Below are 16,627 nucleotides of genomic sequence, written 5' to 3' on the forward strand. Positions count from 1 at the left end.
AAATATATTTGTATTGTTTTGTGGGCTGTTTAGGATGACGTCATGACTGGTATTAAATTAGAATTTATAGAGGGAAGGAAAGAGACGTATGTGAGGGGTGATCAGCAGTGTAAGGAGGAGGAAATCAGCATAGGTGAGTAATAAACACTTATTACAGACAAGAGTCACATATTCTCCTTGTATAAACAATGTAATCAGTCACTGTGTGTTTCCTACAGATGGATCCAGTAACAGAAATACCCCAGAGAGATATCTCCGTACTCTTTATTCACAGGAGTTTCAGGTAGATGACATTTTAGGGTCTTGCCAAATACCTAAATGCCAAAGTGATTTTATTATATTATCTGTAAAAAAACAGCGTGGATCTTATACTCTCATATTCTTCTGTTTCATCTCACATTATTAAATCAGATATTATTTAATATAATATTCTTAAAGGGGTCGTGTCCTGGACATACATGGAGTACAAGTATGCTTGCTACGTTCTCCATCCTAAAATTCCTGCATTTATCCTCCATTTTGAGTTTGCTGGTTTATTTGGACTCTGTCTAGTCCTGGAGCTTACTTACCCCTCTTGGCATCCTCTGGGGTACTTCTCCTGATCCGCGGCTGCGGCGCTGCTCTTCGAGACCCCAGCCTGGTGTGCGGAGGCTGCTATCTGAGCGGTCCCCCTGCAGCCTGACTCCTTGGTGGACAGCGCTTCTGCCTCTCCGTGCTGCCGGCGCTGACTGTTGGTGCGGACACCCCAGGGACCCCTGCTGTGATGAGACAGATCACCATACTTACCCATCACTGTCAGGTCGTCGGGTGCCGACACTTGCTCAGGCTCTTCCCTTTACTGTGTGCGACTCGAGTACATGACAATGCTGTAGACTATACCCCTCTGCCCTGGGAGCTGGGGATGGACATTTTCTGTTCCTGTCCTGTAATCTGGGCTGACGTCTTGGTGGTGCCCTATTTTCCACCATAGAGAGCGGCGATTTGTCCTCATGCTGCACAGTTCTGTTGCTCCAAGTCAGCCTTCCATCCTGAGATACAGATTGGATCCCCAACAGCTGGGCCTCAGGCTCTGAGTGCATGCAGGTACCTCACACAGTGGCTGTAATTTGACTTATGCTATCTTGCCTGTTTGTGCTGTGATAACATCCTGGCACTTGACATCTAATATATATTACTCCTGTGGGACAGTCATTAGCTTATTTATTGAACCTTATTCCCATATCTGGATTATCCAGTTTGCCTTTTAGAAGTGGTGTCTATACTATCTTGACTCTGTTCTATGATCCTGCCTTGGGTACTTTCATGGTAAGACTTTCATACAAGTGTTTATCCATGAAATACAACACTATTATTATACCCATTCCTCTATATTGGGATGTATTTTCCTCGTTATGTGATCATGCTGCTCTGGCCGGATGGCTTGACCGGTTTGCCTATTCCTCTACACCCACTGACAGTTCTGGAGAAACTCCATTATGTGTGCCCTCCCAAACTACCACTGTTTCTAATGCACCAACCTCACCTACTTACCCTGAGGTCACATTGCAGCAGCTTCTACAGCTGGCCGACCTTTCCCTTTTCAGACATGATATGCAACAAATCCAATAGTGAGTGGCTGAAGCGGAGACTCTAGAAGATGCTACAGCACCTATGAAGGGTCAAATTGATAATTTGGAAGCTCAGATGTTGGCATGTAAGCAGAAGCTTTCTTATAGTGAGGGGAGTCTCTGATGCAATAATACTCGTTTTGTGGGGTTACCTGAATAAGTGGAGGGGCCTGGTACTGAATGTTTCTTGGAGAAATGGTTAATTCAAGCTTTTGGGAAGGATTCCTTTACGGCTCAGTTCGCAGTGGAGCAAGCTCATCGCATCCCTTCTTAGGCAGCTCCACCCGGGGCACCTCCCTGTGCCTTCATAGGCAAAATCTTACATTAGAAAGACTGATACAACTCTGCGACCATTCCCCTCTTATATTGTCTGTAGACTTTGCCATTACCAGGGGGTCAATCTTTCTGGAACCTGAACTCTTTTAGTTACCTTTAATGGGCAAGGGACCTGATCTGGTTGCCTTGTGGGAAGAGTTCTTTGTGGATAATGCAGAAACAGTCCAGCCCCCTCTTGCCTTTGGCAACTGCCTAAGAACTGTACCCCTAAATCTCCGTACTCTCACCGGTACTGAGGGTTGTAGTTACCCCTGGCAATCGCCTAAGAACTATTTCCCTAAAATCTCTAGACTCTCACCGGTACTGTGGGTTGTAGTTACCCTTGGCTACTGCCTACGTTCAGTTTCATCATCTTTACCTATCACTGTAAGTTCCGTTCCTTTCCGGACAAGTACCGGTACAGAAACCATTGTGGATCAGGGGACTTCTCTATCAACTGTTCCTTATTTATTCCAGTGGCAATGAGTGATATATCAGTCTTGACACCATCCACTCGGTGTCTCACTGGACTCGCTCCTGCACTTCCTACTCTACGCCCTCTGTAACTCTATTCCTGGGTTCTCCCCAGCCAGTGGACATCTCACAACCCTCTGTCTGCAGCCAAGTCTGTCCCAACAGTGAACACCGGACTTTCGGAGCAGACTCCGGGTTTTGCTGTACTGGCTGGAGGGGTTCCTAACAGTTAGCACTTCTGCCTCACAGCACTGGGGTCATGAGTTTGATTCCTAACCATGACCTTATCTGTGTGGAGTTTGTATGTTCTCCCCATGTTTGCGTGGGTTTCGCCGGGTGCTCTGGTTTCCTCCCACACTCCATAAACATACTGGTAGGTTAATTGGCTGCTATTAAATTGCCCTTAGTCTCTCTTGGTCTGTGTGTGTATGTTAGGGAATTTTAGATTGTAAGCTCCAATGGGGCAGGGACTGATGTGAGTGAGTTCTCTGTGCAGCGCTATGGAATTAGTGGCGTTATATAAAGAAATAGATGATGATGATGATCAGGGGTGCCCATGAGTCCATGGGGACCCATGCCATCTGATATATACTGTATTATTGTCAGTCTTGATATTATTCTGTATGTTTTTGTATACCTGCATAAGTATTGGAAATTTACTAATCTTTGATGTAATGTGTCACACCCGGTGGTTTATATCTATCACGTTTATTCAGAAATAATTATTTTCTTTATGTTCTGTTTTGAAATACCAATAAAAAAACTTGACTAAAAATTATCATTCTTTTGTGGGCTATTTAGGATGACATCCTGACTGATATTAAAATAAAAATTATAGAGGGAGAGGAAGAGGAAGAGACGTATGTGAGGGGTGATCAGCAGTGTAAGGAGGAGGAAATCCCTACAGGTATCGATACCGGTGAGTAATAAAATGTATTACAGTAAACAGTCATATATTTTGTTTATTGAGTCATTACAGGAATTCCAATTATGACTGCATCTATACAATGTGCTTGATAATGCGCTTTTATAATTGTAATGAAGTGTTCGTCAATTGCAAATTGAAATTAAACAACTGAACAACCTGCTCATAGTTTGAAAATTTTGGGTATTGTAATCTGCAGCTCAATGTCCTTCCTTACATTTATTTTACTTTCAGCAGATGGATGTAAACGCAAGAATATCTTGGGGGAGCAACTGATTTTATCTACAGATTTTGAAATGGAAGATAACAACATCACTCAAGATTCTACAGGAGAAAACCCAATTACCCTAAATATACATCCAATACTTTACAGTGCAGATAAATCATCTGAACTCTCTAATCATAAGGAATGTAATTCTGATAACATAGATATTGTTACACATCGTACAGCTCATACAGATGATACATTATTTCCATGTTCTGAGGGTGGGAAAAGCTGTACAGTTAAATTATCTCTTCATAAACATCAGAAAAGTCACATAGCTGAGAACCCTTTTACATGTTCTGAGTGTGGGAAATGTTTTGCATATAAATCAAAGCTTGTCGAACATCAGAGAACTCACACAGGTGAGAAACCATTCCAATGTTCTGAGTGTGGGAAATGTTTTGTATATAAATCAAATCTTGTTGAACATCGGAGATCTCACACAGATGAGACACAATTTCCATGTTCTGAGTGTGAGAAATGTTTTGTACAGAAATCAAAACTTATTAGACATCAGAGAACTCACACAGGTGAGAAACCGTTTCCATGTTCTGAATGTGGGAAATGTTTTACACAGAAATCAAAACTTGTTGAACATCAGAGAACTCACACAGGTGAGAAACCATTTCCGTGTTCTGAGTGTGGGAAATGTTTTGCACATAAATCAAAACTTGTTGAACATCAGAGAACTCACACAGGCGAGAAACCATTTCCATGTTCTGAGTGTGGGAAATGTTTTGTATACAAATCAAATCATGTTGAACATCAGAAAACTCACACAGATGAGAAACCATTTCCATGTTCTGAGTGTGAGAAATGTTTTGCCGTAAAATCAAAACTTATTAGACATCAGAGAACTCACACAGGTGAGAAGCCATTTCCATGTTCTGAGTGTGGGAAATGTTTTTCACAGAAATCAAAACTTGTCAAACATCAGAGAATTCACACAGGTGAGAGACCATTTCCATGTTCTGAATGTGGGAAATGTTTTGCACAGAAATCAAAACACATTGAACATCAGAGAATTCACACAGGGGAAAAACCGTTTCCGTGTTCTGAGTGTGGGAAGGGTTTTGCACAAAAGTCAAACCTTGTCAAACATCACAGAACTCACACAGGTGAGAAACCATTTCCATGTTCTGAGTGTGGAAAATGTTTTCCATGGAACTCAAAACTTATCAAACATCAGAGAACCCATGCAGGTGAGAAAACATTCCCATGTTCTGAGTAATGAAAATGGTTAACAAACAAATCAGGTCTTGGATATCACATAGGACAAAAGCAATTGGACATGAAACAAGGAGCTGCAGTACTCTTAATATTGTAAAAACAGTTGATTCTTGTAATACATTGCCATTGGGGATTGATTATGAAGCTTGAAAAATGTGTCCCACGACCTAAATGCAATATTGTGATGTCATTTTTGTACAAAAGCTCTCATTTATATGGTATGCCCATGGCTAAGTGGGTCAAGATGTGTCTACAGGGGTGCAAAACTTTGCTCCATCTTATGGGGATCTGAAATATAAAAGTTCAGTAGTATTGACTCTTTTCATTTCACCTTTGCAATAAGACTTGTTCAGAGTGATCCGGTTATAGTAAGTCAGACTAGTGCAGGGATTGTTCTACAAGCCTGGTCAGTGATGGGCTCCATTTGTCACAGTGTCTCCCAGCCTCTGGCACTGCATAAGTGAAAATTTTAAATGAGTGATGTGCCAGGGTTAATAATGGTACAGTGAGCCCCCGCAGCCACATAACACTACCCAACCCCCTGTATCATGCAGATTCACTTCCTCTATACAGAAAATATCTAAGAAGATAATCAGCCATCTTGTGCCTGCCTAGTGAAGCCACTGACAGTACACATACCAGAGACAGCTTCTTACATTTTATAAATTCTAATTTCTCTTCCCTGCCATTGGGGGACACTGCAAGACATTGGGTATAGTAGTGGGCTCAGGAGTTCTTGTCACTTTAACTGTTAAATCTTTGGACTCCTCCCCTGCTATGCCCCTCCTCTCCAGAGAGATCCTTAGTTTTTTTAAGTGACTTAGAGTTCGGTCACGAGTATAGGCTCCTGCCTATACTTTGTCTAGCAGTAGGATTACATGTTTTTATTTTTTATTCTATTCAGGTGCAGCGCGGGATCCCAGGCAAGACCCAGCAGAGTGAATAGGACTCAGCTCTGCTCACTCTGGATCCCAGCACAGGTAAATGAAGCCTAGCGCTCATTTCTACCAGCACCTCTGCCGGCATTTATTCTAAGGCGCCATTAGTTAGGTTTATTGGTCTAAGTGGAAGGTGAAAATATTCAGAAGGGACACAGAACGGTGTTTTAGTGCAACTTTTATGTGTCTAGCAGCGGCAGGGGAGTGAAGCTGTATCAGCCTCCCCCCCCCCCCCCCGCCGCGATCCTCTTGCCGGCAGGTCCCCGCTCTCCCTAGACAAACGAGCATATTTGGGGACAAAATCAGCGCTCACACTCGGGAGAGGTGAGTCGGCTGCAGTAAGGAGCGCGCTGAGCTGGGCATAAAATCTGAATAGCGCGCCATTAGACTCTCCTAGGCGGCCATTGGAGGATGGGGCCAGCGAGTTTTGTTTTACAGAGGCAGAGCGGGCAGAGCCAGGAAGGGGAGGAGTGTTATCGCAGCTTCCTGGATCTGGTCTTACCGCACGGTGAACGGCGGGGGTGAAGAGAAGGTCACTGCTGAAAGCATGCAGCTCTGTCTAGATTCCTCTGCTCTGCCTCTCCTCCGGTGATATCCTTATATGCCCTAATCGCTACAGGCTTGTATGATTAGAGGAGCATTTGGGGAGTGTATATATGTGGTTATATGGTCTTGTGAGTTATTTCATGTAAAAGGAATTTTCACAGACAGTACTATAACGGTCTTTTGTATTATTTGGAGTGGTGCTCTTTCAGAGACTTCCTAGCACAGGACTCTCCTATTTTGTCGTCTTAAATTGTCTGTATTTCTTTTAATAATTATTTTAAGAAGCAGAACAATGGCGGAGAAGGGGACAGCTAAAGGCAAGGGTACTTCTGTGCCTGCTGCAGTATATTATGCCTGTTCAAAATGTAACACAAAACTTTCTGTTGGCCACACAGAGCGAAACGCCCTTTGCGCAGCTTGTACTGCGGACGCTCAGAGGCGAAACAACCCAGCCCAGGAGGGATCCTCTGCAATGGTGGAACCGCCCTGGATGAGGTCTTTTTCTTCGGCTATGGAGAAAATGACGGCTGTGATGCTGCGGGCAATAGAGGTACGTGACAACACTACCCCACTTACACTTGCAGGCAGCCAGTCTGACGACAATGCCACATCACAGGCAGGGTCTACTCACGGGGAAGATAGGCTAGTATCTATTTCCCAGAGGGGTAAGAGAGCCATTACTGATGCAGATCTGGAAATAGATCAGCTTTCTGATCGCTCCTCAGCCGAAGAAGGTGAGGTAGATATCGACCCAGAAGGGGAGGCTATCTATGATTCTGGCTCCACGAGTGTGGACAGTCTTACTTGGGGAATCAGACATGCCTTAGGGTTCGCTGATCCGGAGCCCGTAGCGCCTAAGGGTATATCCTTATTTAAAAGACCTAAGGCACAGTTAGCAATTTTCCTGCATTCTCCAGAAATGTTGGAGATTATTTCTGAAGCTTGGCACAAGCCAAATAAGCAGTTTATGATGCCGGGAAAGTAAGTCTCTTTATCCTCTGCCTCCTGAGGACACAGTAAAATAGGAGACTTTGCCTAGGGTGGACACACCGGTAGCCCGGTTAGCTTCATCTTCAGCTATTCTGGTCCAAGAGCGGATAACCCTTAAGGATTACACTGATAAGAAGTGTGATCTGGCTCTTCGCTCAGCTTATACCGCTGTGGGAAGTTTGTTTAGGCCTAATATGGCTATAGCATGGGCCAACAAGGCTGTACAGTTATGGATGGAGGCTTTGATTAAGGGCCTTAGAGATAACACTCAGCGTACAGAGCTAGTAGATCTAGCACAACATGTACTAGAAACTTCGGAGTACGTAGGGAACGCTGCCATGGATGCAGTTTCGGTAAATGCCAAGGGCTCGGCTCTTACTGTAGCAGCTCGTCGTCTATGGTTAGGGACGTGGTCGGTGGACGCAGACTCTAAGAAAGCTTTAGAGAATTTACCCTTTGATGGACGAACTCTATTCCGGGCAGAGCTCGAAAGGGTTATTCAGGAGACCACAGGAGGTAAGAGTACTGCTCTACCCACGGTTTCAAACAGGCCCCGTCAGAGTGATTTCGTTCCTTTCGGAGCTTTTCCCGAGGGGGTGCCTTTAATAGAGGGTATTCCTCAGCGTCTAGATCATCGGCCATTAGAGGCAGAGGAGCTAGAGGTACAGCAAGGAGAGGTTCTGCTTGTCCAGCAGACAAGCCCTCCGCGTGACATAGTTCTTCAGGGGAAGCATCAGGTGGGGGCACGTCTTCTTCAATTCAGGGATCGGTGGTGGAAATCCACGACGGATCTCTGGGTTCAAGGAGTTGTGTCCCGGGGCTACGTCATAGATCTAGCCCACTCCTCTCCCCTCTTGCCCCCGCAGACGTGTAGCACTTTAGGAAGCCATACAAAAGCTCCTTTCTGCTCAAGTAATAGTTCAGGTCCCTCCTCTAGAACGGGGGCGAGGTTTTTACTCAAACCTCTTCCTGGTGCCAAAACCAGACGCATCCTTCCGGCCCATCCTGAATCTTCGGTCTCTGAACAAGCAGCTGAAGATTCAAAGATTTCGCTTGGAATCCCTTCGCTCTGTGATAGCAGGGATAGAAAAAGGGGAGTTTTTGGCATCATTAGACATCAAGGTTGCTTACCTACATTTACCGATCTGGGAAGGACACCAGAGTCTCCCTCGGTTCGCAGTAGGAAAGGCGCACTTTCAGTTCAGGGCACTCCCCTTCGGCCTGGCTACCGCTCCCAGAGTCTTTACCAAGATCATGGCAGTCATGGCCAGTCTATTGCGCCAGAAGGGCATAACAATTGTCCCTTACCTAGACGACCTTCTGTTGAAGGCACCGTCTGCGGTCCTTTTATCCCAACAGATTCAGACTGTTATGCAGTTTCTTCAGAGTCACGGTTGGGTGTTGAATTTACCCAACTCATCGCTGGTGCCAACTCAGCAGATGCGATTCTTGGGTCTGCTTTTCGATACTCAGTCTCTGAGAGTTTATCTCCCAGCAGAAAAAGTCTTAGCTTTGCAGTCAAAGACCAGAGCCTTGCTGAGGAAGAGGAGTGTCTCTGTTCTCAGTTGCATGAAGCTCCTGGGGACGATGGTCTCTGTATTCGAGACAGTTCCGTTTGCTCAATTTCACTCAAGTCCACTTCAGGGGGAGATCCTGCGGAAGTGGTCAGGGTCGCAGATGAATTTGGACAAACAGATGGTTTGTCTGTCCACAGCCACAAGGCTATCTCTGGTCTGGTGGACGTCCCGATCCAACTTGGAGAGAGGCCAATCCTTACAGGTATGGTCTTGGACTCTAGTCACAACAGACGCCAGTCTGTTGGGATGGGGGGGAGTAACAGGAACCCTGAGGCTTCAGGGTCTCTGGTCCCCTCAGGAATCACGTCTTCCAATAAACATTCTGGAGCTCAGAGCAGTGTACAATACTCTGATAGGTGCACAGGAATTTCTAAGAGGAAAACCTCTTCAGATTCAGTCCGACAACGCCACCACGGTAGCGTACATAAATCATCAGGGGGGCACTCGCAGCGTGGCTGCTATGCGAGAGGCCAAACGCATACTAGCGTGGGCAGAACATCAGGTCCCCAGGATTTCAGCCATTCACATTCCGGGGGTGAAGAATTGGGAAGCAGACTTCCTCAGCAGACACACCCTTCATCCCGGGGAATGGGCTCTAAACAGTCAGGTATTCTCCCTACTGGTGGAGCGTTGGGGCTGTCCGGAGATAGACCTGATGGCGTCCAGTCTGAACCATCAGGTGCCGCGCTACGGTGCAAGAGCACGAGACCCAGCGGTAGAAATAGTAGATGCCATGTCAGCTCCTTGGCAGTACCGGATGGTGTACATTTTCCCGCCCATCCCAATGATTGCGCGGGTGCTAAAGAAGGTGAAGAGGGAGAAAGTTCCCGCAATTTTCATAGCTCCATTCTGGCCACGCAGAGCGTGGTTCTCAGATCTGCTGTTGTTAGCAGGAGGTCCTCCATTTTGGCTTCCCATGCAGGCAGATCTTCTGGTTCAAGGTCCATTCCTTTACCAAGGTTTGAATCAGCTGGCTTTGACGGCCTGGCTATTGAAACCCTAATACTTAAGGCTAAAGGTTTCTCTCAAGAGGTAACAAACACCATGATTAAGGCCAGGAAGCCTGCGTCGTCTTCCATTTATTATAGAGTGTGGAAGACGTATATTGTGTGCTGTGAGTCTAGGGGTTTTCATTCCTCAAGATTTAAGATTCCCCTTGTCCTGGATTTTCTTCAGGACGGGGTTCAGAAGGGTTTGCGGCTTAGTTCCCTCAAGGGGCAGATATCCGCCCTCTCTGTCTATTTTCAGAAAAAGATTGCTGAATATGGAGATATCAGGACTTTCTTGCAGGGTGTGTTGCGTATACAACCTCCTTTTTGTCATCCTGTTGAGCCCTGGAACCTCAATGTGGTTCTTCGGGCTCTTTCTAAACATCCGTTTGAGCCTTTACAGTCTGTTGACTTACGGTATCTTATGTGGAAGACAGTGTTTTTGTTGGCCATAGCAAATAGCCAATATCTTCCAGAAACATTGGAATATCCTAAAGTCTGATTATGACCTGAAAGAAGTGTTAGAGGATAGGATCTCTATGACATGGTGTAGATCTAAGAATTTGGGGTTTCATTTAGTCCACAGTTTCTCACCATTTGAAAAGAGAATTTCTAATAAACCAATGGGTTTTTTCAAATATGGCGTATGCCGGGCATGTCAATTTATGATACAAACAAAGGAGTATAAAGATCGGTTCTCGAGAGTTAAATCAAAGGATTCATAAATTATAACCCTCCGAATGTTATTTACTGCTTAACTTGCCCCTGTAACTTAAACTATGGTGGCATGATAGGCAGGTCACTCAAAAATAGAATCTTGGAGCATGTAATCAACATAAAGAGAGTCAAGAGAGACAGAGATAATTTAAAACAAGTAACATATGTTGAAAGGCACTTTATGAAGTGCCATGACTGTGATCCAAGATCACTACAGGCCTTTGTCATGGAACAGATCAAGATGGGTTTGAGAGGAGGAGATCTCCATCGGGAGCTCAAGAGGGAATCAAAGAGAATTCTCCTTATGGATTGTTTAGCTCTTATCTGATACAGGGCAACTCAGTTATGATATAATCACGATAAACATTTGACATTCTTATAATTCATATGAATACACTGTAATAAAAACTGTGTTTCATTTAGCAAAGGTGATCGCTAGATATGGAAAGCAATTGTTATACAGAAAGGTAATTACTTGCAAACTAATAGATTAGAATGTATAATAGATATTTACTAATGGCATCATTTGGCATTACATATAGGTAATTATAAACTCCACATATCATTGTGTTCTCATTTTTTACACAACTTATGCACTTTCATTTTTGGGGTTTTATGACATTTTATTTTTGCTCTCCACTCCATTGAACTCATCTGTGTCAGCAGTGTTTCACAGTCCTGATTTACAGCTCGATCTTGCTCCAGCACCTTCCCTTGTACTGTGTTGCTCTCTAGCTCCAACTCTACACAGTCCACATCTGATATTATACCATCCTCTACTCTGCACTGCCAATCTGTTATACTGGTGAAGGTTGGTACTGCATCCTGTTGCAAACTCCATATACCTGCTAAATTTGGTCCTGGTGCATCCTGCATCCCAGTTGCCATAGAGATCTCAGCTCAACATCTCATTGCGTAGTCCTCTGTGGTGCCCACTTACCTAAATTAAGTTACCACTACTCGAGATTAAGCCCTGGGGACAACCGAGCACCGGCAAACACATCTGGTTCTATAGGAAAGGAGGTTGCTAAAGATGAAGCTCTCATCAACGACAGGTTCTGGTAACTGGTAGGGTGACTTGTGACAAAGTAAAAATATTTATATTGTGACTCTATTGTATCGCTGGAAATAGTGTTGATGAATGTATGTTTTATTCCTGTACATGTCCGATACATCATTTTTGTATTAGCTTCTCAAGTCTTGTTTTTGGGATAAATAAGAATGTTTAGAGAGCTATGTTTATATTTGGATCAAAACTCTCAAAATTCATATCATGTATAGTTCTGTTTAAATTCAAGCCAAAACTTCATTTCAGAAGTTAATTTATTATAGAAAAGTTTTATTTAGATGTATGCCTTATTTTAGTTTTTATAGTATCATAAACAAATCCGTTTAATATTGAGTTAAAGCCTCGTTTTGGAGCTCAACATAGCTGTAAGTATTAGCTCTGCCATATTCCAGCCCACGTCTCGTTTTAGTGCTTGAGGTCTTTATGTTTTAGCCCTGTTTCCATCTAAGTCCAAGCCTCGGTTTGGAGCTGAATGTGTTTGCGTGTATTAGTTTTCTTTTATTTAAGTCCAAGCCTCGTTTTGGTATTTATATGCATTAAATCTGGTTCTAAATCCAAACCTCATTTTTGACTCCATCTAAAAGAATGCAGCCTCACTTTGAATTTCCTACAAGCCTCATTGCGAGTTAAGCGACGACTTCCGTACAGGATCTTTGTCTCCACGGCGGCACTTTATTGGCTGCTATACACTTTAAAAAGTCAGACAATTAGTAACATTGAGAAAGACTCAAATTCAAAACGCGTTGGTCACTGTGGTGATTCCTCGCTGACCAGGACGTTCACTTGGTTGGTGATTGGAAGGAGAATTCCGGGACTAATTTCAGCTTTACCTTCCTCCCGAGTCTTCGTGTGAGCTTTGTGGTAGGGTCATCCACCCTATATTTATGTAGATGGTACCTATTTGTGCACCAGTTTTTATCTATATGGAACGTGAGTGTATTTTTAAATATTTGGTATCGGTGTAATAAAGAATAATGCAGTAGATATTTTTAGGTCTTTTTTCACATTTCCATATTGGGAGCTATATACTGAAAGAAGACTCTATGAAGATCAATGTAGAGAATACAACGCAATTAAACAAGAAGCTTTTAAGGAAGCACATTATATAAGGGGGTTACCCCATTCACCTACACGTGGTTCACTGGTTTCCAGAGACAACTGCACCACTAGGAACTGAACACCAGTTATTGTACAAGAAAAATCGTTAGTCTTTGGACTTTAATGCTCTTCTGGGTGGAGGATATTTAAGTGTGAACATACTACACTATGTGTTATATATTATCCAGCTGGGAAGTGTTGCTTTTTGAAGACTTCCACTGGTCTCTTAACCTACATATACTTGTGAGCGCCCAAGCACATATATAATATATAATAATTATATATATATATATATATATATATATATATATATATATAATTATTTATATTATTTCACACCAAACCACATATACTATGTGTACCAGATAAATATAAATTATTTTGCTTATCTGTACAGGTTCCTGTTGGCTCAATATTGCTTGTCTAGTTCACACCATACATAGATATAAAGAATGAGAAATCCCATATAGTATCTTTTCATAAAAACAAATTTATTGAATAATATAAAAATTGCACATTCACAAAAAATAAAAGAATCAAAGTCTTATCTGTAATCAAGGTGTAATTATACCAGTACTCACTGTCATTAATCACCACCAGGGGCAGGCTAGGTTGGGGGGCACCTGCCCACCGGGTCGGTCACATAATGGGCTACCTTGGGCTGGATCACTTAGCCACTAGCCTTTTTTTCCCTTTAAAATGGTCCTAATAGGCTGTTGAATCGAGGTTTCCCCCCAGGGCTAAAATTTGCCACCCGTCCCCTGATCACCACTCAGTGGAGTCAGAAAACAAAAGATTGAATTACTGGTGGTTCAATTCCAATATTGGATACAGAGAAAGTTTGAGAAATATATCACATGTAATGACCTCAACACGTTTCGTCTACTAGAGACTTTATCAGGAGAACAAATTCACCTATATGTGCATTTATTACTTATACTATAGCTGGTGGCCATTTTGCACATGCACAGTTCATATTCATCAGTGCGCATGCGCGGCTTGAGAATTAAGTGCAGATCGTTCGTGATTGCACCAAGTAAACATCTAGGAATGCCTCACATTACCTGTAAAATATATCAGAAACAGAGGCAGAGGATCTAAGAGACCTCATATATGTGGCTTAACAATTTCTTACAAGTGGCAGCCATAACAATTCCGTGCACGGCACCAGTTAGCTTATTGTGGTGCACACCTGTCTCGTTCGCAAATTAGATAAGGGCAACATAACCCATATACACAGCCACAACATTAAAACCACCTGCCTAATATTATGTAGGTCCCCCTCCCCTTGTGCCAACAAAACTGTTTTGACCATGTGAGGCATGGACTCCACAAGACCTGTGAAGGTGTCCTGTGGGATGTGGCACCAAGACGTTAGCAGATCCTTTAAGTACTGTAAGTTGTAAGGTGGGGCTTCCAAGGCTTGGACTTATTCTTACAGCATATTCCACAGATGCTCGAATGGACTGAGATCTAGGGAATTTGGAGGCCAAGTCAACACCTTGAACTCTTTGTCATGTCCCTCAACCCATTCCTGAACACTTTTTGCAATGTGGCAGGGTGCATTATCCTGTTGAAACAGGCTACTACATTCAGGGAATACCGCTGCCATGGAGGGGTGTACTTGGTCTGCAACAAAGCTTAGGTAGGTGGTATGTGTCAAAGTAACACCCACATGAATGCCAGGACCCAATGTTTCCCAGTAGATTATAATCTAGAGTATCACAATGCCTCCACCGGCTTGCCTTCTTCCCATTGTACATCCTGGTGACTTCTCTTCCCCATATTAAACGATGCACACGCACCTGGCCATCCATGATGTAAAAGAAAATGCGATTCATCAGACAAGGCCACCGTCTTCTATTGCTCCATGGTCCAGTTCTGGCACTCACTTGCCCATTGTAGGCATTTTGGTGGTGGATCAGCATGAGCTCTCTAACCGTTCTGTGGCTGCACAGCCCCATAGGCAGCAACCTTCGATCCACTGTGTGTTCTGACACCTTGCTATCATAGCCAGCATTACCTTTTTCAGAAATTTGTGCTATAGTAGCTCTTCTATGGGATCGGACCAGCCAGGCTAGCCTATGCTCCCCATGCGCTTGGGTGCCCATGACCCTGTCGTTGGTTCACCGGTTGTCCTTTCTTGGACTACTTTTGGTAGGTACTAACCAGTGCATACCGCAAACACCCCACAAGATCTGTCGTTTTGGAGATGCTCTGACCCAGTCATCTAGCCATCACAATTTGACTCTTGTCAAAGTCGCTCAGATCCTTACGCATACCCATTCTTCCTGCTTCCAACACATCAACTTCAAAAACTAAGTGTTGACTTGCTGTCTAATATATCCCACCACTTAACAGGTGCCATTATAACGAGATAATAACTGTTATTCACTTCACTTGTCAGCGATATTAATATTGTGGACGACTGAACTATATATATGTATTATATATACACACACACATGGATCAATTGTTTAATTTACATTAACAGTTAACTGATTTCACAATATTTGGAGAATTGCGGAAAACTTGTTTCATTTCCAATTGCTTTTATCTTGTGTGAAATTTTTGATGTTCAAGTTTAAATTTCTGTGTAAAACATTTCCAACATTTTCTCACCTGTGTGACTTCTCTGATGTTTAACAAGATTTGATTTCTCTGCAAAACATTTCCCACACTCAGAACATGTATACGGTTTCTCACCTGTGTGACTTCTCTGATGTTTAACAAGATTTGATTTCTCTGCAAAACATTTCCCACACTCAGAACATGTATACGGTTTCTCACCTGTGTGACTTCTCTGATGTTTAACAAGATTTGATTTCTGTGTAAAACATTTCCCACACTCAGAACATGTAAACGGTTTCTCACCTGTGTGAGTTCTCTGATGTAAAACAAGATTTGATTTCTCTGCAAAACATTTCCCACACTCAGAACATGTAAATGATTTATCACCTGTGTGAGTTGTCTGATGTCTTAAAAATAAATATTAAAATATTAAAAATATTAAATAAAATAAATATTAATAAAATATTAAAAATAGATATTAAATATTAGATCTGTGTTTAAGTCAAGTTTGTTGTAGGTGTACAAGATGGACATGATAGGAAATGATAAGAGAGCTAGTTGACCTTATGCTAGTGGTCAGTGGATTTGTCCTGTAGAAGGAGAAGAAGGATGATTTTTGGAGCAGGATGAGAAGCAGCAGGAAAAGAGAGAGTACACCGAGTAATTCATAGTTCACCAAGGCGTGTTAGAGAGCGGTGTAACATTTCAGAGAGGCCATTTTGTATGATGACCTTAAAGGTGTTTTGGCACAAATGACAGCCCACAGTCATGTTGTTACTGGGCTTGAGAAATGATTTGCCAGATTGCAATTTTGTTTGCAACTGGTTCTGTTCAGCACCAGTAATGGGCATGGCCAAGGCACACATTGCATGCATTGGAGTGTGCTTCTGAAATCACAGGGCAAAAATACCCAAAATATACATTTTTGCATGTGATGATTCTGAATAGCAAGACATAAAAATAGAGTTTCCCAGAAGAGCCTTTTTCCCAAAATAGATAAATAGAGGATACATGTGCACAAGATATAATAAATATAAATCCTTGTGTATGTAAAGCTGCTGCAGTCTCTTTAGATAAACATAGAAAACTGAGATCTTACATACGACATATACATAAATGTATGTAAGATCTGAGTTCTAATTGGATTCATTGATGGCCCTTACTGATTGGCCAATATACTTTTAGATTTCCAAGCAGAATTTTGGCTCCATCCTTCTGAAAATATTTCACTTGGAGGCGGAGAAACGCGTCACGTTATAGAGTTGTTGGTTGTACACACAAACACTGTGGCCGCTGTTGGGATATCTTCTTATGGC

General features: G+C 42.9%; 2 protein-coding genes across 2 annotated transcripts in view; one reads left to right on the forward strand and one right to left on the reverse strand.

Annotated features, from left to right (window-relative positions):
- Positions 1-16,627, reverse strand: part of LOC142108366 (uncharacterized) — a 338,760-nt gene that overhangs the window by 271,239 nt on the left and 50,894 nt on the right. Inside the window, exon 3 of the mRNA XM_075191992.1 lies at positions 15,363-15,690. Within this exon, the coding sequence (XP_075048093.1) occupies positions 15,363-15,690 (328 nt within the window). The remainder of the gene's footprint in view (positions 1-15,362; positions 15,691-16,627) is intronic.
- On the forward strand, positions 3,606-4,884 carry LOC142108687 (uncharacterized). Its single transcript, XM_075192530.1, has one exon. It carries the CDS (start codon positions 3,618-3,620, stop codon positions 4,815-4,817), a length of 1,200 nt encoding a protein of 399 aa, XP_075048631.1. The 5' UTR covers positions 3,606-3,617; the 3' UTR covers positions 4,818-4,884.

The sequence above is a fragment of the Mixophyes fleayi genome, chromosome 12 (assembly GCF_038048845.1).
Source record: "Mixophyes fleayi isolate aMixFle1 chromosome 12, aMixFle1.hap1, whole genome shotgun sequence".
Taxonomy (NCBI): domain Eukaryota; kingdom Metazoa; phylum Chordata; class Amphibia; order Anura; family Limnodynastidae; genus Mixophyes; species Mixophyes fleayi.

Bases quoted from the DNA above. Each gene is read 5' to 3' on its own strand.
- LOC142108687 (XM_075192530.1), top strand. From the start codon at position 3,618: ATGGAAGATAACAACATCACTCAAGATTCTACAGGAGAAAACCCAATT.